Consider the following 26690-nt stretch of genomic DNA (forward strand, 5'->3'; position numbering starts at 1 on the left):
CATCTTCAGGCTGAATTTTAAAAAAAGGTTCTTATCCAAAATGAGGTGTGAAAACTTTGAAGAGTCCTCAGTGCATCCAATTTCTTGCTTCCCAATTATAGATCAAGTAGCAGAAAATTCCTCTTGTAACTCACAACTCCTACATCTGGCATCCACGTGCAGCATGGCGACATTAAAACCTGTTCACGATCGCACTGGGAATGTTCCTCTGCGTGATCAGAACAAGCACTTTTTTTATTTTAGAATTTGCTAACCAAATTTAAAAAGGACCATAAGGCAGAGACCATTGTGTGTGTGGGACGTTGAGCTCTCTGGAGCCCCCTGCTGGCTGCATGGACCAGCTGTGTACATGGAGCCATTATTCTCATGAAGTCCTGATCACGGATTTGAGCCTGCGCTCCGGTAGTTTCAGGTCAGACACTTCCCCTTTACTGCCTAATAAATCCTGACATCCCACAAGACGTCAGCTGCCCCGTGCGTGGCCACGTTGCGTCACATCAAAACGAGCGTCAAGAGAGTTCATCGACACGTTCTGGAAAAGCAATGTTAAATTTTATTCACAGATTTAAATGCACATTTTACAATCATTCTGAGTATCTGAAACCAGTCGGCTGAGTGCTCGGGGAGCGCAGCATACCTTCCCACGGTATGCCGAGCGCTGCGGCTGCTAAACGCACCGTCGGACGCAGGAAGCAACGAAAATAAAGGTGTTTTTCTTTTCTTTTTTTCCAACAAATTCAACAGAAGGCTGTGACAAGCTAGCCTCTGCCGGCTAGTTTCACTGTGGTGGATGCAGACAAGACATCTCGACCCGAGGCCGAACCAGCTGATTTCATAATGGAACATAAAGGTGAAATGCAATTAGGTCGAATCGTCCTTCATACTTTCCCCCCACAGCTCATCTGGGCCTCTGAGGCGGCTAGAGCAACCAAATTTGATTAGAAAAAAAAAATCGATTTAAAAAAAAAAAAAAATTAATTCTTAACATGCAAACGTAAAGAGCTCGCGTTTGGCTCAACTTTCGCCGTCTGACGGAATATAATCTTGCCGTAAATATTTAGAACCGCTCTTCTCAAAACGCTTTCGCTCGCAAACTTTCCAACCAAAGAACGAAACCGTTCGTGGAAACGAGGTATTGCACAACAAATAAAAAAATAACAATAATACAGGTTAATTTTTGTTTAAGCTACTGTTCTGTACAGCTCCGTGTGGTTAAGCAGTTCCGTCGGGTGTATATACAGCAACAAAGGAAACTTGGGAACTGCTCTGAGGACGACCTTTCTCCGCCCCGCTCCCATCTAGCCTTGCGCGCGCCTTGTTTTATACACTGGCGCACACGCGAGCACGCGCGCGTCTGCCGGCGACGACGCGTGCACACAACACGCGTTCTCTCGAGTTTTAGAGGCACGCTCCCTGTAGTTTGGTTAGGTGGTGTTAGTTGTCCAAGCCGTCTACCTATCCGGATGGTCTGTGGGAGTAAAAATAGCCACCCTTTCAAAAAAAAAAAAAAAAAAAAAACTACCCCGGAAGACGTCTTAAAAGCTGTTTTAGTTTCAGAAAAAAAACAAAAAAAAAAAAAAACGTTCCCCCTCGTCGCCAGTGGGTTTGGTTTGGGAGTGAGGCCGGCACGTCATAGCCTCCCATCTTTGAGTGGAGTCACTCAAAGTCTGTGCTTTGTTTTTCTTTGTCCTCTTCATCTGGTGCTCTGTTTTGGTTTTTCATTCTTTCTTTTTTTTTTTTTCTTCCCCCAGAGTCTCTGCAGATAAGGTGAAGTGCAAAGTAGGACTTCTCATAATTATTTAGAAAAAAAAAGAAGAGAAAGTAACAAAAAAAAAAAAGAAGTGTTGCTCAACAGGAAGTCACGAGGGTCATATTTTCTCATCGGTCATCTCCAGGAACTGGGCGTACACGTCTCGGGAACACTCGCCCTTTGGGTTGAACAGAAACTTGTAGTAGCTGCCGTCTGCACAGATGGCTGCGGAGAGGAGAGAGAGAGTCAGCGGCGAAGGCTCAGAGGCCACAGGCAGCAGATAAAGCACGCCGGGGGGGGTCTCACCTATGACGGCGTTCGGCTCCGTCCCGAAGGCACACACGCAGGGGGAGCCCGATGGCACCTGGAACTTGGAGAAGCTCCACTTGGAGCTGAAGTACTTGGGGAGGAAGCTGGCTGACGCCAAGCTGCAAAGAGGAGGATAACAAGGAGCTCTTAGAGTCGGGGCTAAAGTAACGCCGTCCTTCCGAACTTTCCCCACGTATTCGTCTCCGTTTTATGCGTCAGACCAGCACAGAGTGGAGCACGGCGGTGAGACGGAAGGAAATAAAATGAAAATTAATAGTTGTCCAGTCAGCAGATTGCCCTACCTGAGCTGTGGCTCTCTGCAGCTCACCCACAGTTACTACTCGGGCCTTCACAGAACCGCTGGATTCATACCAAGATTAAATCAGACACACGTGGGCTCTAGTTATTAACAAGGTGACTTCTACAGGCCATCCGCTGTCCTGGCATCACAGGCAAGGGGCTGAACACAAGGGGTACGCCACACTTTTTAGATTTGCGTCGCCTTCCTTCCGCCTTACACTGACGCACCACTCTGTGTTGGTCGAGCACATAAAACCCCCGACAAAACCCGGCGGAAGTCTGTGCTTGCACTATGACGAAGTTCTCGACTGAAGCCCCGCCCCCTTCTCCCGCCTCGACAGTTATTTTAACCAATCAGACACACGAGCCGAGAGCCAGACCTTGACTGCTTGTTCCGTTTGGGGTCTTCGGCCGCGAAGATGTGCACTGTGCCGTGGTCGCTGGACACGCAGATCAGGGATGCGTCCTGGTTGAAGTTGATGCTGAAAGGGACAAACGAACACGTTAGCTCTAGAGCTGCGCTGGCGGCGCCGACTGACGCGCAGACCCGGGATAAGGCTGGGCGCCCATCTCCTACTACTGCTCCTTAAGGGGGAGCCGGGGGGCCTCGGTGGCCTGAGACCCGCTCCTGGTCTCAGATTGATTCATCCTTTTTACCTAATCTCATCGCTCCGTTGGTGACATACGAGGGATCAGAGTTCATAACCAATGAGAAGCGCCCATACTGGCCAGCAAGGAGGTGCATTTCTTTCCCCTCACCAGTAGATGTTGGCGGTCTGTGAGCCTCGCCTCAGCTCCTGGATGAGCTGCCCCGCTGACGTGTCGAAGATTCTGATCAGAGTCCCCTGTGGAAATGGGATGGGAGTTAGTCACGGGTCAGAGGTCAGGGTAGGGTAGGGTGGGTAGCCCCACCCCCCGGGTGATGCTACGGCACACACACTTTTTCCGAAGCTGTTGCTATTCTGGTTCCCTGCAGGTTGAGCGCGATGCAGCAGAGCGCCCCCTCGTGGGCGGGGATGTCGACGGGGGGCTTCTCGGTGTTGGCCAGGTCCACTATCTGCACGTGGCCCGAATGCGTTCCGGGGAACGCCAGCAGGGAGTTGTTGCTGTTGGGGCACAGCACGCACAGACCTGCAGCAGAAGAGAGAGAGAGGGAGGGAGGGAGAGTTGGGTGAAGAGGCTCCTCCTCCGGGCCGGCCAACGACGTCACATCTGCTCTGATGATTAACAAGTCAGCCGACCCGGCCCGAGCCGGGCGGTTTACGGGAGCCGGACTGACCTTTGGGGTTGTAGCAGGTCTCGAAGACGTGCAGCTGATGGGGGTTGTGCGTGAAGGTGAACACTTTGATCATGGAGTCGAGCACCACCACGATCCTGAAAGAAAGACCCGAGCAGCACGTGAGTCGAGCCGGCCGCAGTGGAACGCCTTTGGACAGAACCGCAGGAGGCTGTAGGAGGCTACATCAACACGACCACGCTAGCCCCCCGACCGGGGCGCCGTACCTGTCCCGCCGAAGCTTCACCGCTTTCACTTCCGTCGAGAACTCGATCTCGATCACCGTCTTCTTCTTCAGGTCGTCCCAGATCATCACTAGGACACGACAAGAGGAGTCAACACCTCCATGTGAGGTCATTACAGAGCTGTGCGACACAACGTGAAGTGGGGTAGCTGGTGGGAATACACCCGCTCAGGGTCTGCCGCTGCCCTTTACATTGGACATTCCCTGAACTTTTTCATAGTTCCTAACTCTGCTTCCTACATGGGAGGCATTTGGTTCTGTATTGCTGATCTAAGCTCCAGCTTGAGCTTAGATCAGGGTTACCAGAGCTGCTTTTTGTTGGAGCAACCGTTAGCGGCAGACCTGGACTTCCTGTTTAGGGTCTCGTGAGCAGCTCGTTTTACCCGTGATGGTTTATTAGCTGCAGCCTGGAGCGATGCGAGACTGGGGCCTTTTCTCATTTCACGAGAACACATGTCCGGACTCGCGTTTTTGCCAAGTCCGCTCTTGGCCAAGTACGGACTTGGCGAGCACGCAAGTACGCAGAATGTATCTCTGTGTATCACCACATGCACAGCTCGTCTGCATTTCACCTCCTGTTATTAGTAGTCTTTAGATGATAACAAATTGTTACTTAAATTGATCATAAAATGAAATTACTGTAGGAATAATTTATTCATTGTTGAATGTGAGAGGTAATATCTTGTGTTAAATAAAAGTATAAGTTCTGTAGCCTTTTTTCAACACACAAAACTATACACTACACAATATTTTATTAAACATTTTAAAATGATAATATTTTTTATATCTACAAAAGCCTAAAGAAAATAAATAAATCTTAAAAAAATTACAGAATTGTGGCTATAAAACCAGAATCGAGCTGCGGCCGTGGTGCATTCTGGGAAAGCGGTCAGTCTGAAGAACGCACAGGTCTGCTCTGATGCGCGCTCGATAAAGAGGGCGGGGCGAGAACAGCATGCGGGGATTTGGTCCATTCTTGGAAATTGGAACACGCATGATGACGTGTCAAGAGCACACGGGATCGCTCAAGTACGCATATTAAGAAACGCCTTGGGACTTGGTACGACACGCTAAGCTAACAAATCGGACTCAAGCTTCAAACTTTAAACAAACGGGTCAATCAAATATATTAGATCCAGTTGAGGATGGTTCAGTTTAGACCAATTCAAACACAACCAGGTCCTTTTGGTCGAATTCGTCATCCTGAGGAAGCATGGGGCAACAGTGGAGAGGAATAGGCGGGAAAACCTCCGATCGACGGGCTGGAGGACGAGAGGACAAGCGAGGAGACGCAGCGCTATTTTAAAAAATTGAAGGATGGAGGCAGGCATGAGGGCACGGAGCCGGCCTTTCGCTCAAAAGTCTCCGAGCCTGCAGGGGAGGTAGTGGCCGACAGATGACAGGACGCCTCCTTGCAGCACCACGTCTGCTTAGTTTCCTCACTTGTCAAAACTCACGTCGTCTCCCGACTTGAGATGAGAACGCTTCCCAATGAACGATGTTTCAGTCATTTTGGGCTTTTCTCTGGTAGTTCTTTCCTCTATGCCACTGCTTTTAGAAAGCCAACACTTGGATAGACCCATTTCGAGGTCAACATTAGCTCGGCCTCTTGACTTGAGGCGTTTTTAATACAAGAAACGCACGAAGCTCGTTCCGTCACGTCTGATGCCTAACCTCGGCACGCACAAAACCGAACCTTTCAAAATAATTAAAAGGAGCGTTTGTGAAAACTAAAAAAAGCTCCTCTGCTGAAGAAACCCTGATCGTTTTCTGTTGTCTCCTGCCACCGAACATGAGAGAAGAACCCAGCATTTTTATTCCTCGGCCTCTGGCACAGCATGAGACTTCCTGTTTGTACTCTAGTTGTACTGATTCTGTTATTGTTTTTTAACTGGCTGTTCTCGTTGGCTCCTTCCTTGTTTTACCTTTTAATTGTGCAGTCGTGGTTGTTAAAAATGAATAAGGATTCAGACGGAACGTTTTGCCCATTCACAAACATCCCTTTCCTTTGAAGCATTGCCGCACGTTCTCGATTCGATGCACGGACCGTACCCGGCGGCTCCATCTCTCAGGGTCTTTCTCGGATTAACGCTCTCCTGTCAGTCTGGACAGACGGCCGCGCGATCGTGCCATACTCTCTCCGGTCAGACGATGGGATGGTCTGTGGAATACTCGGACCCCAGGGTGTTGTTTTATACAAGTTCGGTCGTCTCTCACCTTTTTTCATCTTTACCCACCAGCGGCAACACGGCCAACATACCTTTGTTAGTCGGGTACTTGGGTTTCTTCCCTCCTCCCACCAGCGCCAGGTAGTTACACCTAAACAGCATCTCCACGTGGCCAACTCCTCCCTCCAGGAACTCTGAAATACAAAACACGGGGGTCGTCTTCAACCTCAAAGCAGATTTGCGCGTACGAACGCAAACTCATTGACACGTTATCGTCCGGTTACCTTGTTTCTCCTTCTCCTTGAGAGGGTCTGTGTTGTAGACGCGGAATCCATTCTCCATCCCACAAGCAAAGCAACCTGGGCGAGAAACGGGTAGATCCAACAAAGAACAAAACACTTTCAACATTTCATTTAAAGATCAGAACTGTCCAACAGAGTCAAATCAACAGGAAGAGAGAGAAAAACATTTTTTTTTATCAATGATCAAGCCCCAACATTCAGACGCTGACCACCACTGTCTGGAAGAAACCACTGACCCGCCTCGGATCTTATGGTAAACTAATGACAAGTCGGCTTCTGCGTTTCCGCTGGATCCTCTGACGTCACTGGCCCCTTTAACGCCAACTTATCAGTTCAGTTTCAAAAGTTTCACACGAACAAAACCGAGGCGACGTTTGCAAAAGAAGACATTTGAAGAAACTTTGCGGCCCGCGCAGGGAGAGCTGGGAGAAATACACGGGTGGCAGACAAATTACGTTTTCTCTCTAGACTACAAACAATCAATACATAATGGAAATAAATTAGCACGTAGGGATTTGGGGATTCAGGGCAGCCCATGGCGTACTGTTGACATAGCCACCGTTAGCCGCTATGTTCGAAGGAATTTCAGCTAGCAGTAGCATTTATGCTAAGTTAGCATACAACACCCATTACGCATATACTCCTTTTAACCAAGTTTCCCCCGCCTTATGTTTATGTAAATTTGACTACCGTCGGGAGGCCGAAGTATTATCATGTCAGCCAGAATATTTGTTATCGATAAACAAAGCGGGTGGCTGCAATGTTTGGTTAGCTTAATTCCGGCTAATGCTAACGCTAACTGTCGGTAATTTAACATGACAGTTCAAAGGGAACTCGAGCGCTTTTACAAGATTTGTGGTGAAAGAAAAAAAAAATCCTCCAGATTCTAAGTTACGACGACTTTCACGCTGTGACAACGTGTTTTTTAAATCTACATTTCTCAATTGTTTAAAGCAGGGAAGGAAAGAAGAAGAAAAAAAAAAACAACAAAGAACGTTACGCCTCTGGTTCTTACCGTGATCCTGGTTAAATCCAGCATAAAGAAGCCCGTTCCCGTGTGGATTGGACGGTAATAAATTCATGATTATAACCAAATAGGCAACGGCGTTAGACGAGTACACCCAACTGTTTTTGCCCGTTAGCTAACTGGCTACCATTCCTTCTCCTGAGTCGGGCTTCTGCTGCTGGATAGAAGAGAGGAGTAGGAGGAGGAAAACCCGCTGCCAGGATCAGCGGTCAGGAGCGGAGGAAGTTCACTTGTTTCCAGTGGATGTCGTAAATGCGTTTGTCAAAAGAAGTAAAAAGCACGTCGGCATAATCATTGATAGTCTGAGGTAGAAGTCGACGCGTGTCATCAGTTTTCAGGCGGATTAAATAAACGCCTTTACTGCGTTCAGAGAGTACAAAAAGCTATGTTTATTTATTCTTCTCAAATATAATCTTCGAAGAGCAAGCCCATGTACAGAAAGACCGGGGCGATAGTTATAAAACACACAGCACCTGATAGACAAGTATCCAGGTGTGTTAGTGAAAATCCGTGTCGACTTTAGATTTAACATTTCAATTCGACACCGGAGAAGTAGACGTTTATCTACTGATGTGGTACTACGTAACCGGCCGAAGCCCCAGTGGCCTAATGGATAAGGCACTGGCCTCCTAAGCCAGGGATTGTGGGTTCGAGTCCCATCTGGGGTGGACTACATTTTAATTTTTTTTTTTTTTTTTTTTTTTTAACATTAAAGTTAATCTTTACCTGGAATAACCTATATTTACATTTTATGAATAACTCTACTTTATTTAGTCTGAGGTGAACATTCTTTGTAATTCATGATATGGCATCGCGTCAGGAATAAAACCCCAGCTCACTGACATCACCAGTAATTGCAGTAGAGGGTGCTGTACTAACGCCATTTTTACATTTCCTTTACCAGAGATTAAGCTGCGCTACAGCTGATAAACGTATTTCCCCTGCAAATCTATATGAAATAACATAAATAAATGCCCATTTCTTCCTACATTTTACGTAAAAACACAGTTTATAAAAGGAAAAAAAACAAAAACAAATTCTCACACCAATCACATCAGTCAAAACAATTGACACATGGTAAATTTTATTCAAGAAAGAAAAAAAAATTCTAAGGAAATTAAACTTTAAACCACATACATACAAATTATATGCAAAGCTACAGCAAACATGTCTGTAAAAAATACAAAGATACATTTTCAGAAGTCAGTACAACTATACATGTCTGACTGAAGTTTGTGGCGGCCACACATTTTACGCACGATGCCACTGAAGACGAAAATTTGGTTTCAACTTTCCATCTCTAGCCAGCACCCGCACTGCCAAAGTGAGCTGTGATAACATAAGCAATCTGTCTTTTTTTTCTTTTTTATTTCCTGGCACATAGCTCAAGCTAAACTAACCTTCATAAGGGACGTGGTAAATTTATGCTTAAAGTCCTCGTGAGGATTAACATGGCGTTTAGCAGAAACTAGGAATGGACAAGTCTCCGGTGTCGCTTCAGGCCATGCAAACTTGAAAAGCCCTTGCTGCAGACTGAACATACATACGGTCTCTCCCCTGTGTGCGTTCGCATGTGTAAGGTGAGGAAACAGGACTGGACGAAGCCCTTTTCGCAGATGGTGCACTTGAACGGCCTTTCCCCGGTGTGGTACCGCCTGTGGATCTTCAGCTCGGCGGCGGACCTGAAAGACTTGTCGCAGTCTTCGCACTTGAACGGCCTCTCGCCCGTGTGGATCAACGTGTGCCGCACCAGCGCGTCCTTCCCGAAGAAGCCCTTGCCGCAGTGCTCGCACGGGAAGCGCATCCCCTTGTGGTGGAAGTTGTCGTGCTTCAGCAGGCACCTCCTGGAGGTGAAGGTCTTCGTGCACTGGGTGCAGGGGAAGATGGTGGCGGGTTTCTCGTCCACGGGCTCGCCGGTGTGGTGCACGCGCTCCACGTGCCTGGTCAGCGTCACGCCGTGCCGGAACTTCTTGCCGCACTCCCAGCAGAGGTACGGGTACGCCTTGGTGTGCTTCTTCTGGTGCTCCACCAGGTCGGAGTACGAGCGGAAGCGCTTGCTGCAGTGAGTGCACTGGAACGGCTGGTAGCCCGTGTGCTTCCACTCGTGCCTGATGAAGCGCTTGAGGCTGCTGAAGGTGGTCTGGCAGTACGGGCAGGTGAAGGGCTCGGCGGGGTTGTGCGCGTCGATGTAGTGCTTGTGGAGCGCCTTGAACACGGGGAAGTTCTCCTCGCACCGGTTGCACTGGAACGGCGTGTGGGACTCCTTGTGCATGGCCAGGGCTTCCGAGTCGCGCACCAGCTTCATGCACACCTCGCAGTAGAGCGGGTTGTGCGTCTGCTTGTGGGAGTCCAGCGTCGACTTGTACTTGAAGGCCTTGTCGCATTCGTCGCAGCGGAAGCAGTGCTTCACGTCGTCCGGGTTCTCGGGGTCCACCTGCTGCTCGGTGTAGCAGATGTTCCTCATGTGGAAGCGGAACGTCTGTCGGCACTTGAACTCCACGCTGCAGTGCGGACAGTAGAACGGGCCCTCCAGGCCGCTCTTGCTGTCCTCCGGGCTTCCCTCCCCCAGCTCGCCGGACGACTTCTCCGAGGCGACGTAGTCGGGGTCCTGGGCGCCGCCGTCTCCAGGGGGATCTTCCAGAAAGGCTTCGCCGACGACCCCGCTGGAAGACTGCTCGCCGATATCCGCCGGGGCCTCTTGCTCCTGAGCGTCTTTGTCCGGATTCGCTTTAGGGGAAGGACTGCATTTGTGTTGCTGCAAGAAGCGTAAACTCTTATAGAACTTTTTGCACGCGGGACAGGCGATGGGCAGCTCCTCTGCGTGCTGGTTCATGTGTCTCTGCAGGAACTTGGCCTGGCTCACCACTTTGCCGCACACCTTGCACGTCCGGTCGTCCAGGTCGCCTTTCGCCGAACCCTGGGGGCCGGGCCCACCGTCGGCGCCCAGCGTTTTGCCGGACTTTCTCCACTGCGACAGGTACCTCTTCATCTTCAGGCCTCGGTTCTTTCGCACCGGCCGTTCCCACAGGGGGTCGTCCCAGTCCTCCTTAAAGCCCCTCGCTTTACGCTCCACTTCGTAATCTTTGTCGTCGTCGTCGGGGCATTTCTTTCGCCGCCCGCGCCTGCCGGGCTTCTTCTCCGCGCCGTCCAGCAGCGTCACCTGGCCGTCCTCGCCGATGATCAGCGTGCCGGCGTGGTCGTCGTGATGCTCCTCCACCATTTCCCCCTCGATGGGCTCGATGGGCTCCGAGACCACGACGCTGTCCGTTTCAGCCTTCACCTCTGCGCCGAGGCCGAACCACTGGGGCGGCGCGCCTTCTGCGCTCCCGGGCACCTCCACGTACACCTCCTTGTTGTCCGACTCCACCTCCATCTCCGAGCACACCGTGTACACGAGGTTGCTCTCGGCGTCGGTTTCCGACTGCTCGTTGACGATCACGACTCTTTCCACGGGCGGGAGACACAGCGCGGATAAGATGCCGCTGTCGACGACGTACGACTCTGGAAAGAAACACGGATTAATGTGGGGAACCCGCTGGCACAAACGCTAGAATGGTCATGAGTCGGGGCGTCGGAGGGAAAGCTCCCCGTACCGATGTCTTCAAGGTGGGTGAGATTTCTTTGGGTGTCCAGTAACACTCTCAGATCATCGGGTTGAACCAAAGTCTCCATGGATTCGTTCAGGACAGACGTGGTGTCACTCATTAGGGAAACAACCTGACTCAAGATGAGAGTTAATTATTAAAAAAAAAGAAAAAGGTTTTACAACAGAATTGTACGCTCATCCGCAAATCTATCTGAGTACGGCCCAGTGAAAAGCCGTTTTGGGGTTATGCGTGTTACCTGTTGGAGACTTTGAGCAGGAAGGAGCTTCTCAAGTCTGGCCAGAAACAACCACATCAGAGTCTGAATAGCTTTGTCGTACGTGGGGCCGAAGTCTCCAGGGAAGACGTCCTGAAACAAATCCAGAGATGTCTCAAACACCCAGGCCGACCAGAACCAGCTTAGACGATACGGAGCAGTTCGCTTACCTGGAAAAAGCTCACCCTTTCTTCTGGATCTCTCAGCAAATTTTGAACGAGGCCCATAAAATGAGAATCCGACACTTGTGCATCGGTCTGCAGGCAGAAAAACAAAACGCTACCGTCTGAGTCTGCTCACACATCACCTACATTTCATTCGGCAAACTGACGGTGAAACGACCAACGCGTGATCTACATTTAGCGGCACCCTTTTGTAAGAGAGCTTACCTCTATCTTCCACAGAGACCTGAGGCTCTGCATGCGGTCCAGGTGCGGCTGAATGACCTGCAGGTTGGCGGTCTCATCAGAGCGGCAGAGTTCCAGGATCAGCTGCAATTCAAAAAGCCAAAAACGTCACAAAGCATCTGTTACACCGGGCAACGCAGGATCTCCCAGAGCTATGACGATATCACGCAACATGAAAAAGGCCCCCCGTGTTTCTAGTCGTGGTGAAGCTGTTGTCATCTGGCTAAACGTAGCTAAGCTATTACTATGAACCCTGGATGTAAAAGAGAGTGTGCGTCTACCTTTAAGTCACTAAAAGATAAAAGCAGGTTTTGCTTAAGCAGTGCTTGATTAGCGACAACTTCAGGGTGGATCAATATTTAGTTGTGTAACCACTGACGAAGTTACACAGGCTTTAAAATCAATATGGCAGCATTTTAGGTAGGCGGACCAAAACTTTGTTAGCGTGAAATTAAAGATCCAAAGGCTCCGTCTGCTTAATGAGAATAAGGCAACTGTTCTTTACCTGCAAACGGCGGTGGACCCAGTACTGATCCAACTCACTCAGGGCACCTCATATATACTGCTGCATTTCTAGAATCTATACTGGTATTAAAGTAGTAAGAGCAAGAGCTATTGGTTTGGGGCATGTGTGCGGTGTGGTTCAGTCCAAGCGGAGAGCTGGCGAACACGTCAGCAAGCGGCACCGTCTGTCCTGAAAGAGTGATTCTACGTGGCTGGAGTAAACGGTTTAACCATTTGGGCTCTCACAGCAGCACTGCAAATGAAGATCTGCTGAAGCGAAACAGCAGATCTTCTCTGTCTTTCCAAACGAGAAGCCCATCAAGCTAGCCATGATGAAGATTTGCCCGAACCCAGACAAGGCACAGCTAATAATGTTCAGTCTATAACTGAGAAAGATCTACAACCACCGAATATCACGCTTTGGATTCAACTAGAGATGAGTTCCTTTCACATTTGAAACGATAACGGTACTGATACCCGGTACCTGGGAATCAATACCGGTACCTAATGGTACCTGTTTTCTGTACTTTTGTTTATATAGTAATAAATATTAGTTCATTAATAAAATCTAAAATTTTTTCCATTTAACAATTTCTCAATCTATAAACTTGTCTGGATCTACAAATTAACCTTAATAAATCATTTATTTTAATAGATTTCTTGAATCCACAGTACATAAAGCACATTTTTACCAAAAATAACAGATGGCCAGAGTGACCGAGGGGAATTCGGGGTTGAAGCTGTGATGGGTACCGAAAAGGCCCCAGTGCCCCGTCGGACGATCCTCACGAACCGACAAGCTTCAGCCTCATCGGTCCTCTTAACGGTATTTAAGATCACATTCATTTTTTCCAGAGGGACTCCAACCCACACAATATTAAACATTAAACCTTTAGGTTTCTTCTTGCCTGTTGCTTTCTGTATCCATAGCAGATATACACAGTTGCCATCCATGTATTAGCAGGCTAGGCTGTCATTAGCGTTAGCCGACAGGCCGGAAACACAGTGTGCTGAATATATAAACAACGTAACGAAGCTTTGAGGTCGACCCCTTTGCATCGACAAATTTTATAATTTGAGGTCCTCGAATCATTTGATGAATCGTGACAGCCTTGACGAGGCAGCAGCTGTCTGTCTGTGAGACAGCGCTTGGAGAAGTTGGAAGAGCTCACAGCAGCACTCGCTGCTGTCCCAGGACAATAACTCCAAAACAATTAGTCCTTTTAAGGGAAGTACCGAATTCGGCACCCATCCCTAGATTCAACGCCCCACCTGAAAGATACCTTACCTTAACTGTGATCCACATGCACTACAGTAAGACCACAACAAAGTGAAAGCGGTCTCTAAAGACTCTCTCTAAAAAAAAAAAAAAATCTAAACCCTAGCAAGTGTGCACCCACTGCACAGTTTTCTACTGGGCTACTGTACAAAACAGTCAGCCAACCCGGAATTCACCATTAGAGGCATCAATGTAGCTCAAATTACAATGAATAAATATAATAAAAACGTGAAAATTCAGAGTAAAAGGGGCCATAATGACCAGCATGAACATCAATACCATGCATGCTGACCACTAGTCCTCAACCTGGACTCCTCTAGGCGACGGCTCTTGCACTAGCCTCAAATCGTAAAGTTCGCTCAGCAGACGAAACCCAACTCACTCGTGCTCTGAGTCCCAGAATAAGTTCAGCTCGCTGCCTTGTAGAAAGTAGCTGAGGAACCATCTCTGTGACCATGAACACAAACTCCTCCAGCAGGCCATAGTCAGGCACTATCTTCTGCTCCACAGTGTGCCAGATGGCGGCAGACACCAGGCGGATGGGGGAAACCAGGAGGCGCAGGGCGGAGAGGGGAAGAGTGGGACCTGGAAACAGGGGGGAAGAAAAAAAGGGTCAGTGGTCAAGAATATTTTCTGTCCCCATGTGTTACTATGCTGATGTTTTCTTTTTTTTTTTTTAGACAGACACTGGCTCAGGATGTAGAGATAACACAACATGCAGACACAACAGACAATATTTCCACACACACATATAAAAATGAAGTCAGTTGATTGTAGTGACCGATCTCACTTCCTGAGAAGATTACAGTCAAAAAAAGTAAAGGATTAAAAAAAAAGCTGACAGATGTTTTAAAACCAATCTGGGAAGGACATCCAAACATCAGCTTTGTTAATAATGGGGATATCATGGCGGGTTAAGATTTTATTAAAGATTTCCAAAATTGCCAACATGCACATAAAATGTTTGAGGATATGTAAGCTTAGTATTTTGCTTTGTTTTTTTTTTTTTTAAAGGGGAAACATTTTGTCTTGCAAGTCATTTTCTGAAACCAACAATTATTTAGTTGAAATAACTTTCCCCCTGATCTGTTTGGCTACCATAATTTCCTGCTTGTGTGCATTAAAACGCCACCGCAGACCCTCCCACACCTGTCCTTTGGGATTTGTTCTTCAGCCGCAGACAAATGAAGTCTCACCACGCCTCTGAAGGTTAAACGTTTGCTCGCTGCTCCAGACCGTCCTACGCCTCTTCAGCGAGCCTTTTGACGTCGGAGCGAGCTACCCTCTGGAGAGTGATCCCAGGGTGGCTGCAGTGTCCCTTCACCGTGACGAAATGTGAGCGAGAAACTCACGGGCCATATTCTGCAGCCATTTAAAGAACTTTAACCTTAAACTCATTAAGGGCTTGATACATGCTACCTACCGAATACTTGGACTAGGTCCGAACGATTTTGGAAAATAATGCCATTGCAATTTATTAATCTTAATATTGTGATTTAATGCGATTAGTTTTTCCAGTTAATTTATCATGTCTTTTTAAAACGTATACAAACAAGAAAAATCAATCTGTTTCATCGCTGTGCAGATTAGGTGCTAAAAGAGCCACTGCGACTCAACTCGGAGCAGAAATTAATGAAATGTATTTCATCCAAAATTGCGATTTGATTTTGACTTTTCTCTGCATTAACCACAAACAACAAAAATGGCCTCTAGATAAAGATGTTTGTAAACAAGGACTATTTAAAAACAAGAACTTTTAATGTTTTTATTAACCAGAATATTATTCAAGAGAACAGCTTTTAATTGATTTGGACATCAACCCTTGTTGAACATAAAGTGCAAAGTGCAACCAACAAGCAAGTCTATGTATTAAACTGATTGACCAGTACTTAATGTTATGGTGAGATTCCTGAAAGTTTCTGGTAAAACAGTATGATTATATAAACTCTAAAACACGTCAATACAATTAAATTATCTCACTGCTACTAATGTCTTCCCTCCCACGGGGAGGCAAACCAACTTTAAACACATTACTGACACCTAAAGGACATGTCTGATTCTCTTATTCTTACACATCCAAAAATAGCATTTTTTTAAATCGTAAATGCGATTAATTGTGCAGCCCTAATTTGGACACACTCAGCTATTGGCTGAATGTGACTAAACTACGTTATTGGGCTGTCTGTGTCAGCGAAGCTAATATTTAAACAGACAGCATTAGCTTATGTTGTCTGGGAGGTTTACTACGTCCCTGTTTAAGATACAGGAGCTTTACGTTGGTCTCACAGATCAGTGTCATGGCGTTAGCTTGTAGCATTAGCTTAGAATGTAGCATCATTCAGCCTTTTGTATTCTCCTGTCCCTCTAACTCATAATAATAAATAAGAAGACGTTTTCGGGATTAACATGCTACAGGGCTTCCACCGCCGTATTAGAAATCTGCCGGGCCCCTAGGCTTTACTCGTGCCCCTTGTTGTTTACTTCAAATGATGTTCGAGAGCAAAGTAATGTTCCTGACTGTGAGAAACCCTCCCTGTCTAAATCAGCTAACGCGCTAGCTGTTATTAGCTCAACGCACACTACGTCCACCCTGTCCCTCTCCTTCGAGCTGCTGCTGCCTACAACTTTGTGTTTTCCCTTCTATGGATGATATACTTGGCTCTGACTTTCAGGGTTTACCCCCCTCTCCTAGATATAGCTGTCGGATGAACTTTTACTGCGACTAACCGCACATGCTCTCTTTCACCCTCTAGACTGGAAATCTGGCTCAGAGCTTATCCGGCTTAGCAGTGTTTCTCTCCTATGATGAAGCCACTACAGGAGCCAGTACTTTCACATAGAGAGTACTCCTGGATCAGTGCTTCTGTGGTGCTTCCTTCCTGTTGAAGGTGGGTTTTCCTCTCCACTGTCGCTACATGCATGCCAGGTATGAAGGACTGTGGCAAACGACTGTCCACTGTTGCTACATCCTCCTCCAGGAGGAGAGAATGCTGCAAGTCAATGACTGAATACAATCCACTGGGTTACCTTGGATAGAAGACTTTTTAACCAATTTTAATAATACAGTGAACCTGACTGCATTGTTTAATAACTGGGATCAACTGGAGTCTAAGTGCTTGGTTTGGAATATGTCTACATGACTTGAGTTGTATCAACTTTTATTACATTAAAAGGACAAGTTCTGTGAGCTGGCGCTTTATGAATAACCTTGAATCGAAAGCAAAATGTAAGCCCTGGGTAAGATCAGAAAGGTTGGTACCTCCTATTCAAAGAAAGAATCATAACTTCAGTGCCAAAATTCCAGTTCACTCGGATCTATCTGTTTTAATTGAGCGTTACACGGGCTTGATAAAACTATCACGCTAAGTGCCAATATATAGTAACGAGTAGTAACCCCATTCACAACACTTCTGTGAGCACACGGTTCAGTAAACATCTGTTTTGGAAGTAATAGTTTATTCCAAACCCGCCCCGGGGTCATTTCTAGAGTTAGCCTAGCCTAGGCTAGGCTAGCATTAACGGTTAGCTCAGGCGCCTCTTGGCTAGCTAGACTGGGAGTCTGACAGAGAGCATTTAGCACCAGGTGTACTTCTTTCAACTGCCTAGCTTACAAACAGGCGCCTCCGGTGCCGCCCTGACATTCAGTTAACCCGACCTAAATGAATAAATCAGGAAATTGTGTTGAAAAACGCCAGTTGTACAATATTGTTGGGGTGGCATTGGCGCGCGCGGGCTGCGCTGCGGCCTAGCTGAACACATCTGTCAGTTTTACTCACCGGGTAACTCGGAACTTCCTCCGTCCATCTTAGACGGTCACTGCGAGAGCATTACAGTGAGGACATCCACCGCGCGTGACTCGACCCCCGGTCACGACCGATTCGTTTACCGCCGGCTCCGCTCGAGTCTTTCGGGCGCTTTTTTCTGCGTCAACGGTTGCTTCGCGTGCCGTCTGAAACAACAATCCGGGCACCGCAGAGGGAGCGACTTTTCGTTCCGCCCCGTGGCGATTTAAGGATTCATTCGGTCCTTCTCGCACCCGTGTTCTCCGATTGGCGCTTTTGCTCTCCCCTGGAATATGGGGGGTTAGGGATTAGGTATAGAATTTGTCTTTTTGTCAGGTTGGATTTGGACTGCCCCCTCTCCTGGGACATCTCAGGTCTCCACTAAGTGTGTGGAGCCCATCTAAGTGGATAAACTTTACATACACAAGTGCACACTCACAAACACCTATGGTGCTTGGATTCAGGTGTTTACAGATTCACTTCTATGCAGAAAACCCCTATTATTATTATTATTATCTTCAGCCGTCAATTTATATATTTTGTATTAAATAATGCTGCATATTATTCTTCAGTGACGGTCTCATGGTGTTGGTTGTACCTGTAATACTCTATCAGCTGATTTAGCTGTTCTTTTTATATTTAGCTTTGCAGGTGCTGAAGCAGACTCTGAGGATGTATTGCTCTCTCCCCTTCCTCTCTTTCTTTCACCTTTTCTCCCTGGTAGCATTTTGTCTAATCTCTTTCTCTTCTTTTTTTTCTCCCTCTTCTGTCTTCCCATTGCTGTCCACTGAACATGAAATAGTTTCTGCATAAGCTCTAATAAAGCATTTTTTGCATGTATAAATCAAGCGGAGCACTGTGGTAAAAGCAGTAGGGCGCCACTTTTGAAAGTAAAATTTGTTGGGCTTTCTTTGGCATTAAGATAACAATTCGTAATGTTACATTACCACACATTACCACACACACACACACACACACACACACAAAAGACTCATTTGTGCTGCATGAGAACAACTAACTGCCTTAAATATACTAACAACTAAAGCTCAGACATGTTGAATAAACGTGAAGGAATTATTAAACTTGTTGAAGTGTTGAAACTTAGAACAAACCGCTACTACTACTGTCTAGTCCCGTCTTTAAAGTGGACTCATTTAAATCCATTTGCCATTATTTGCGATGTGTTGACACGACACTGATTAATTCTGTAAATTTAGGAGCCGTTTTATGTCTGAATGATTCTTAGATCTGAGTTACAGTGGATCTCAAAAGTCTACACTGGATTTTATTTCATCATTCTTGAATTCACACCAACTGTCAGTCATAGTTAAGCTTATTAATCTTAAATGTTACATTTAGTGATCCTTCTTAGATTGTTACAACTTTTCACACCAGCGTCCTTGTACCAACGATATATTGGTTAAAGGGCTAAAAAGGATCCAATTGATCATTGTTCAAAGGTGTTTGTCAGGACAAGTGCAAAAGAAATTGCAATTATTTATGAGCTAATGGTACTTTGAAGTGTCATCAATAATTTGTTGCAAACAAAAAATTGAAAATTATTACAGTTATAATTAAGTTAAATGAATTAAGTCAAAATCTTAAATTTAAACTGAATGTTAGATAGACACACACCTTTTTTTCTTGGTTATGTTATTTGTTTTTTGTTCCCTTTTAGGCCCTCGAGTGCTTTTGACTTGACAATTTTGGCCCATGAGCTAAAAAGTTTGTACAACCCTGCCGTACAGTGTCAAATTTGCAATTAAAATTAATTTGTGATATATTGTGCATTCCTAACAGTGACCTAAGCAAAACCGCCTGTTTCTCCAAAATGACAGAAAAATAAAAACAAAATAAAAACTGCTTTAGGAAGCAGTCAAGTGGACCACAGCAACACTGGAGGAGCTGACTTTCAGATTTCTCTAGAAGTTTTTAAATTCTCCCACTTTACAGGTCTATTTTTTTTCTTCATAAAGTTTATTAATAAATTCCAGCTGCGATGTTGAACTGCATGTTTCTGCAGGAAAATCCATGCAGCTCTTTCAGAAGTGTCAAGCAACTAAGTACAAATACTTTGTTTAACCTACGCAAGGAGAAATGTGGGTTATTTATACTTTAGTGATTATTTTTTAACTTACTTTTTACTTCTACTCTTTACATTTTCATGCAATTATCTGTACTTTCTACTCCTTACATTTTGAAAATAGTCTCATTACTTCTATTTTATTTCAGCTTGCATCCGTTCTGTCTTGTCAATTAAGAACAAAAAACATTCATATAAACAGCGCTACCTGGACAGTGATTCTGATAGTGGCTGGAGGCAGTACTGCAATAAGTTATTTGCCAAAAGCCCCAACAAAAACCCAAGAGCAAAACCTGGAACACAGCATTTTTAGGATTATTTATTTTCATTTTTCTGATTAACCGCTTAACTCCTTTCCATTTTCTGAATTTTGGGGTTATAAAGAAACGTTTCAAGACATGGCATTAGTTTTGTTATCTCACTTTATTTTCTTCCTTGGTGTTCAGAGGGTAAAACGAAGAAGCTAGACAAGACAGTTCAATGTCATAAAAGAAAAACAGAATAAAAAACAGCCACAGTTCTCCGTTTGTCCCCCGGTGAGGAAACTGGTGCACCAGAGGCACATTGTTTCAGTTATTTTTCTATAGATTTAAGAAATGTTTCTTTTATTGGACAATTCAACAAGGAATGAGGAGAAGTTCCATGTTCAAGGGAATCCACTGTTCTCCAAATGAAATGAAATGTTTATCTAAACTCGATAAATAACTGCTAAAAGAATACAGTTATCTATATGGTGAAATGTAAAATCCTCAATTTTATTTCTGAGTAAAGATGGTGGGAATGAATCATAATGAACTGTAAAGCAATAATCCCAGAGTGCCACGTCAGTTCCTCCCCAACCCTCACGAGATGTCCCACAGTTCCAGCACCGCTTGGCACAACAAACGCTAGCCGTCATCGGTCCAGCATTAGCTGCCGCAGAGACCCGTACGAACATAAAAACGGTCGTCTCCAAAACTGCTGCCGCTCCTGCCGCCCGGGTACCCCAACTGGGCGCCCTAATCCGCCATAGATGGGTGCAGGAGCCTTCTATGTCTAAACATGCTGTAGGCCTTGAGGAAAGCCTTCCCGCAGATTTGGCAAACGAACGGTCGCTCCTTCGAGTGGATCTTGGCATGCGCGTTGAGATCGCAGAGTCGCACGAAGCCCTTCCCGCAGACGTCGCATTTGTGAGGCCGCTCGGTGGTGTGGTGCAGGAGGACGTGCCTCTTCAGCTCCGACGCCGTCCTGAAGCCGCGGCCGCACTCGTGGGCGACGCACTTGAAGGGGCTCTGCCCCGTGTGCATCACCTTGTGCCTCGCCAGGGTTGACGAAGCGACCATCTTCCCGCAGAAGGGGCACTGCCGGCGGTAGAGCTGCTGCAGGTGCTTGGTCCTCTGGTGCTTGACCAGGGCGGCCTTTTCCTTGAAGGCCTTCTCGCACTGGGAGCAGGAGTAGCTCTTCTCGTTTCTAGACGCGCCGTGGATGAGCCTGTGGTGGCGGTACAGGTTGGACCTGTGGGCGAAGGTCTTGCCGCACTCGGAGCACAGGCAGGGTTTGTCGCCCTTGTGGACCTTCTCGTGGGACATGAGATACGAGAAGGACTTGAACCTCAAGTTGCACTGCGCGCACTGGAAGGGCAGGCGGCCCGTGTGCTGCCACTCGTGGCTGATCAGGGCCTTGAGCTTCGGCGAGACCTTCGGACAGTGGTTGCACTTGAAGGGCCTGCCGACCCGGTGCGCGTTCTCGTAATGCGTGACCAGGTGCTTGAAGACGGTGAAGGTCTGGTCGCAGCGGGTGCACTGGAAAGGCGTGTGCGCCGCCTTGTGCCGGGCCAGCGTCTCGGCGTCTCGCAGCACCGTCCGGCACGCGCTGCAGTACAGCTCGTGGTGCGTCAGCAGGTGCTTCTGCAGGGAGACCTTGTACTGAAAGGCGTCGCCGCACTTGTCGCACCGGGAGAGGCTCTGGGTGTCCTCCGGCCCATCGGGGTCCACGTTCTTCAGGAGGAACTCGAAGCACGTCTTTTTCAGGTGCCTCTCGAGCGACGTGAGGAGCTTGAACCTGCTGCCGCACTGAGGGCAGGCGTAGTCTTTGTCAGGGAAGTGGCTCTTTATGTGCGCTCGCAGCTTTTTGCTAACCCGCTGTTTGCAGATAAAACAGAACAAATTCGGAGTCTTCTTCGGGGCGCTGGCCTTTGCGTTGGAGCCCTTTGGATTCTGCGACGGAGCGATTGCCTTTTCAGGGGCGTCCGCATTAGAGCAGCTAGAAAAGGAGTCGCTTTCGGGGACTGGACTGAATAAGGATGCTTCGAATGAAGAGTCGCCGTCGGAGTAGTAAGACCAGGAATCTGCATTACTGAGACTAGAGTCGTCTTGGCGAGAGTTTTCAGAGTAGTAGGACCAGGAGTCATCCTCACTGCATGCGGCTACGGGGGGATTGTCTGAAGGCAGTTTGCCGGAGCTGGCGGAAGCTTGCTTCTCGGGCGCGGGAGTCTTGCTGGACTGTGTGGTTTTTCTAGAGGCAGGGGTTCCAGCCGGCTGGGCTTCACCCCGTAGCTCCCTCTTCTCCTCCTCAAGAATCTTCTTCATCAGCAGCCCCCTGTTGGCCCTCACAGGTCGGGAGTTGGCGGGCGCCGGTTTGTCCGGCTCTTTACCTGCAACGTCACGCTTCTTCGCAACGCGGGCCACCGCCTTCCCTTGACCCCCGGAGGCGTCGTCCGCTTTCGTTTCAGCGCGATTTCGATTCCCCGAACGCTGCGCGCCGTTTCGCTCGTGGGTCAGGTTGGCTGACTCGACTGGCACGCGCTCCGGGGCCGCGTCGCGTTTCATCCGGGGCGTAACCTCCGCAGGTGATGGGCGTGATGGGACATAGTCCAAAACGTTGACATCCGCTCCTCTTTCTGATGCCCTGGTGGTTTCCAGAGAGGGAAGTTTGAGGGCAGAGAGGATGCAGGAGCCGTCAACAGAGATATCTGGAAAAGAGAAGAAAAGGAGAAATCATGGCATGAGGATAAACCACCGTCCTGCAACCTTTAGATCCATCCCTTTTCCTTCAAAGGAATTAAAGAAATGGCTCGTTACGAGGCCTCTCCAGAGCTGGGTGACGTGCTGATGATGATGCTCGAACAAATTCAAGTAATACATTTAGATATGAAGGTGGAGCATCTCTACTTCTTAGGCCACTCCAAGCTCTTAAGGTATAAACACAAGGTATATGCGCCCGACCGTTCATGCTCCAGTCCAATTTTTTCAAAACACACGTGTCCCGCCTACAGGTTCCCTTCCCAGCCAACCGGATTCGCAATAGAGTCTTGACTTGAGAGTGTATCCTGAAGATACCAGCAGCATAAACGCAAGCCGGTATGACTAAAATCACAAAGCTGAAGACTGACATTTCATTGTTTTTTTACCAAAAGCAGATGTGTTTTACTTTGCCAAGCACCATGCACTGACAAAAGTGAACTAAAAGTAAGTACATTTTTCTATAAATATGTATATTTTTCCTTGATTTGAGTAGCTAAATAAGACTATTTGCCAATGGAATGACAATTTCTACCCCTAAAATAAGATAATTAGACATCCTGCACTTGAAATAAGATGATGGAGATGAATTGTTCTCATTTTAAGTGCAAAAATCTTATTCCATTGGCAAATAGTCTGATTTACCAGCTCAAATCAATGTAAAATGCACTAATTTCAAGAGGATTTTACCTACTTTTAGTTCCCTTTTTGCAGTGTGGGACCAAATTTTCTGTAAAACGGGAAGGCCAAATCTGATCCAGTTTGTTTTGGCTTTTAACTCCCTTTTGGACACAGTTAAAATCTCTCTAAAGAAGGTTTTGATATTTTTGCGTAGCTCTGAGACTCTCCTGTAGCAGCATTATGGATGCACAATATATTTAAAATGTATCGTTATTGAAGTATCACTGAACGCAAGATGAATATCACAAAGACCTGCCAGTGAATTGCCATTGTGTGCCATGAATGTTAGCTAATTATTTAAGTAGCACAGCTAAAAAAAATGCACTTTATTTAATGTAATTTTGGTTATTATGGCTTACGGATGACAAAAAAGTGTTTGATTAATTTAAAAGCATCTTTTTAGTTAACCAACTCGGTCCCACAATAGATTAGTTTCAGGGGTATTTTTCTGACTGAGATACATTTAACAGTAATGTGATACTTCATTGCTTAGCTCTCTGATTAATAACTTACCATCTTGATCTGGTTGGCTAAGCTCTTTGTGATACTGCAAAAGGATTTTGAGCTCGTCATGCTGAGACAAGGACCGCACATATTCCGCCAAGACAGAGGAAACCTCCGCGGACATGGATGCAACCTGGAAATAATCCAGAAATAAAGACGTTGCTGAGGACACGTACATGTATGTTAATTTAAAGAAGAGACAAAAGCTGGAATTTCTTTATGCACCTGATGGAAGGTTTGAACGGGAAGGCTGTTTTCAAGTCTAGACAAAAACAGCCACATCAGGGCATCAATGGTCTCATCATATGTTGCACCAAAATCTTCATGAAAAACCCTCTGAAAAGCAGAAAACATATTTTATTTAGAAATAACTGAAGGCAGAAAGGTAAAGACTTTTCACTAAGAACCAAAAAAAGGTTACAAAGCTGGCTGTTGACACGTCCATGGTTATCTTTAAGCTGAAGCTTAAACAGTAAGAGCCCTATCCCTTAAGAAGTGCACTAACCTGAAAGAAGTGCTCTCTCTCATCAGGGCTTCCCAGCAACTTCTTAACAAGATCCACAAAGTCCAAATGGGACAATTCTGGATTTGAACCACTGGCCTGAAAGAGAACCACCGATAAACTTCCCAGCAATAAAAAAATGAGCCATTAAGAGTGAGAAATGAAAAAACAAATATTGGGACAAAGAAGCCCCTTCATAATACAGTTTTATAAACGTGTAACCATAACCCCCCCCCCCCCCCCCCCCCTTCCATAACAGATTTTTTTTTACTTTTAAATATTACAAGTTATGCCAGTGAGACAATGAGCCCTTTCAGAGCATGCTGCCAGGATAACAGAACCAAAGGGGCGTGGCCTACAATTTAAAGCATTTAGCTGAGCAACGTGTGGGAGGGAATTCCCCTGTTTTGGTCCCTCACATAGGCTCTTCAAATACATCCAGTGCTTTAAATACAAGCAAACTTACATGTACAGAAAAACAGGTCAACTCGTTATCTGTTTCAGTCCAATTAAAAAGGAGCAATAAGCGAGATTTCACCACTAGGTGGTGCTTGAGCACACAAGATGTCTGACAAGCCACACCTCTCTTTACCTCCAACTGCAACCCGGCCCCTCCTTTCCCTTCTCACGCAACGCCTGAGATACTCCTAACTTTGTAATGCTGCTAGCAAGAGAACATTTTGATCTGCTGGGCGTGCTCTTTGCCATGTGGCTCCAACACTGCGCTGCTCTGACGGTGGTGTTTTAGGACAGGGAGGGGGCTAAGCCCTGAGTGGCAGCTGTTCACATGCACGTACACGGACACACAGCTGGCATGGCTGTGTAAACAAAAGACTGGAGAACATAGAGAGCTGCGGTGTATCGTCATCCCATAGTCCATCTGAAATATTATCTTCAGTTCTTCACATCACTACTTTTTAGCTTCACATCACTACTTTTTAGCTGTTTCTGTCTAAAATAATGAAATTTGCTAATTGCTCCTTTAAATATATTTCCCAAATCAAAGACAGAAACTGAAAGATCATTCTGTTTATATCATATTATTATGCCACAGTCGTTACGCAATAATGTGTTACCCCCTCACAGCTCTTAGTGGCTACCGGTTCACGACAACACTTTACCCCCACCGGCTGTTCTGTGACAGGACATATCCACTGACTGCAAGACATAAAGAGGGTGATGTGAAAGGGGCTTCAGTCACCTCCTCCAGCCAAGACCTCATGAGCATTTCCATCCTGTCTAAGTGGGGCTCGACGAGCTCACAGTCAGGAGCCGTTTCCCGCTGGCATAAATCAAGGATCAGCTGAAACAACAAAGAACAGCAGCAAATCGTTAGATTTTACTCCTTGTAAATAAGAGTAGTGCCACTGTTATTAGCAATCATGACACTTTCACCTGTGTTACTACGGTTACACCCACACGCAGGGTTTTTCTCGGATATTTTTGGAATTGATATTTTAATCACGCAACAATTTTTATTTTTTTTAAACAAAAACCTACCCGTGCTCTCAGGCCCAGTGTGAGCTGGGCTCTCTGGCGTCTGGTCAGCAGCTCTGGAATGACGTCTGTAACCATAGACACAAATTCCTCCAGGATGCCATAGTCAGCCACAGCTTTCTGCTGGACGGTCTGCCAGATCGCCGCCGAGGCCAGCCGCAGCGGGGGTATCAGGAGACGCAGAGCGGAGAGAGGGAGAGGAAGCAGCGTCTGTTTATCTGAAGGTAAACAGATGCCATGTTAAACACCGAGGAGTCTTTTACCACAACACCGGCCACATCCCATCAATGCTACTATCATGTGTAACACAATAGTTCTTAAACTGATTTATATATATATATATTATCTGTGGAAATGTAAATGTTTCCGTCTTTTCATTTTTGTCTGATTTTCATACCAGTTGTTTTTATTGTCACATAAACTGCCACCTGTAACAGGTGAATTTTACCCGATGAGGGATCAATGAAGCGCATCTACTCAGATCTGAAGGATAGATCTGATTCAATCTCTTTAAGACTCCCCATAAATTTGCTATCGCCTGCTTGATCTGTGCAGCAAGGTGGAGAATGTCCAGCTGTCAGTAAAAGCAACCTGTTTGCTTGTCAGTATTGTTCAGTAGATTTAAACGTGTTCATTCAAATGTCAACGCGCCTGGCTTAGCTTTGCATTTTTAACATTTGTATCAAGCCCCCAGAAGACTGACTGACAGTTCTTTAACTTCTTACAATTAGAACAACGCTGCCATTTACTGTTTGCATCTATACCTCGAAACAATAGAAAAAGCATTTGTAACGTTTATTTTACTTTACATTCATTTTCTTAAAGAAAAGAAGAGGAAGAAGAAAAGCAGTTGGCGCTCGCCAACACCAGCTAGCTAGCCGGGTCAGCTAGCTACTCTTCTGTCTGTGCGCTCCCAGAGGAAGGAACTCACCTGCAGAGGGGCTTAAACTTTCCTTAGAAATGTTTACTTCCATTCCGCAGCTGATCTTACTCTTCGTTTAACGAAAACGAGACATATACGGCAGTGAAGAAAAATCCGCTCCCCCAATAACTTCCTTTTAGCCCGACTGTGTGGCTTGGTCCGACGCCCTTTCTGGTCCGGAGTTGTATCGTGCTTAGATACGGAGGTTCCGAGCTCAAATTTGTTTAAAAACTTGTTTTAAAGTTTCTTCTGTAAACTGAAATTTTAAATGGTTTTAATTGAAGACGACCTTT

General features: G+C 46.4%; 3 protein-coding genes and 1 non-coding gene across 6 annotated transcripts; 1 reads left to right on the forward strand and 3 right to left on the reverse strand.

Moving 5' to 3' along the window:
- Nucleotides 1-533: 533 nt before the first annotated feature.
- On the reverse strand, nt 534-7691 carry wdr45b (WD repeat domain 45B). Its single transcript, XM_012855809.3, has 10 exons — nt 7365-7691; nt 6332-6406; nt 6140-6241; nt 3863-3950; nt 3639-3733; nt 3300-3490; nt 3119-3204; nt 2740-2841; nt 2057-2178; nt 534-1975 (listed from the first exon to the last, which is right to left on the reverse strand). Exons 1-10 carry the CDS (start codon nt 7429-7431, stop codon nt 1869-1871), a joined length of 1035 nt encoding a protein of 344 aa, XP_012711263.1. The 5' UTR covers nt 7432-7691; the 3' UTR covers nt 534-1868.
- A 280-nt stretch (nt 7692-7971) lies between these two features.
- On the forward strand, nt 7972-8044 carry trnar-ccu. Its single transcript has one exon. It is a non-coding gene; the product is annotated as a tRNA-Arg (tRNA).
- A 79-nt stretch (nt 8045-8123) lies between these two features.
- LOC105920272 (zinc finger protein 91) lies at nt 8124-17434 on the reverse strand. Its single transcript, XM_012855817.3, has 7 exons — nt 17204-17434; nt 13810-14012; nt 11627-11728; nt 11408-11494; nt 11220-11330; nt 10970-11093; nt 8124-10877 (listed from the first exon to the last, which is right to left on the reverse strand). The coding sequence occupies exons 1-7, from the start codon at nt 17229-17231 to the stop codon at nt 8845-8847; spliced, it is 2688 nt and encodes an 895-aa protein (XP_012711271.2). The 5' UTR covers nt 17232-17434; the 3' UTR covers nt 8124-8844.
- Nucleotides 17435-19696: 2262 nt separating this feature from the next.
- LOC105920275 (zinc finger protein 79) lies at nt 19697-26582 on the reverse strand. Of its 3 annotated transcripts, XM_036142333.1 has the most exons (8): nt 26407-26582; nt 25479-25693; nt 25180-25281; nt 23982-24077; nt 23702-23812; nt 23486-23609; nt 20281-22242; nt 19697-20216 (listed from the first exon to the last, which is right to left on the reverse strand). In XM_036142333.1, the coding sequence occupies exons 1-7, from the start codon at nt 26447-26449 to the stop codon at nt 20291-20293; spliced, it is 2643 nt and encodes an 880-aa protein (XP_035998226.1). In that variant the 5' UTR covers nt 26450-26582; the 3' UTR covers nt 19697-20216; nt 20281-20290. The 3 variants fall into 3 exon arrangements, with proteins under 3 accessions (XP_035998226.1, XP_035998227.1, XP_012711285.2); XM_036142334.1 differs by having other exon boundaries at nt 19697-22242; nt 25479-25607; XM_012855831.3 differs by having other exon boundaries at nt 19697-22242.
- Nucleotides 26583-26690: the final 108 nt, after the last annotated feature.

Source organism: Fundulus heteroclitus, chromosome 10 (assembly GCF_011125445.2).
Source record: "Fundulus heteroclitus isolate FHET01 chromosome 10, MU-UCD_Fhet_4.1, whole genome shotgun sequence".
NCBI classification, from domain to species: domain Eukaryota; kingdom Metazoa; phylum Chordata; class Actinopteri; order Cyprinodontiformes; family Fundulidae; genus Fundulus; species Fundulus heteroclitus.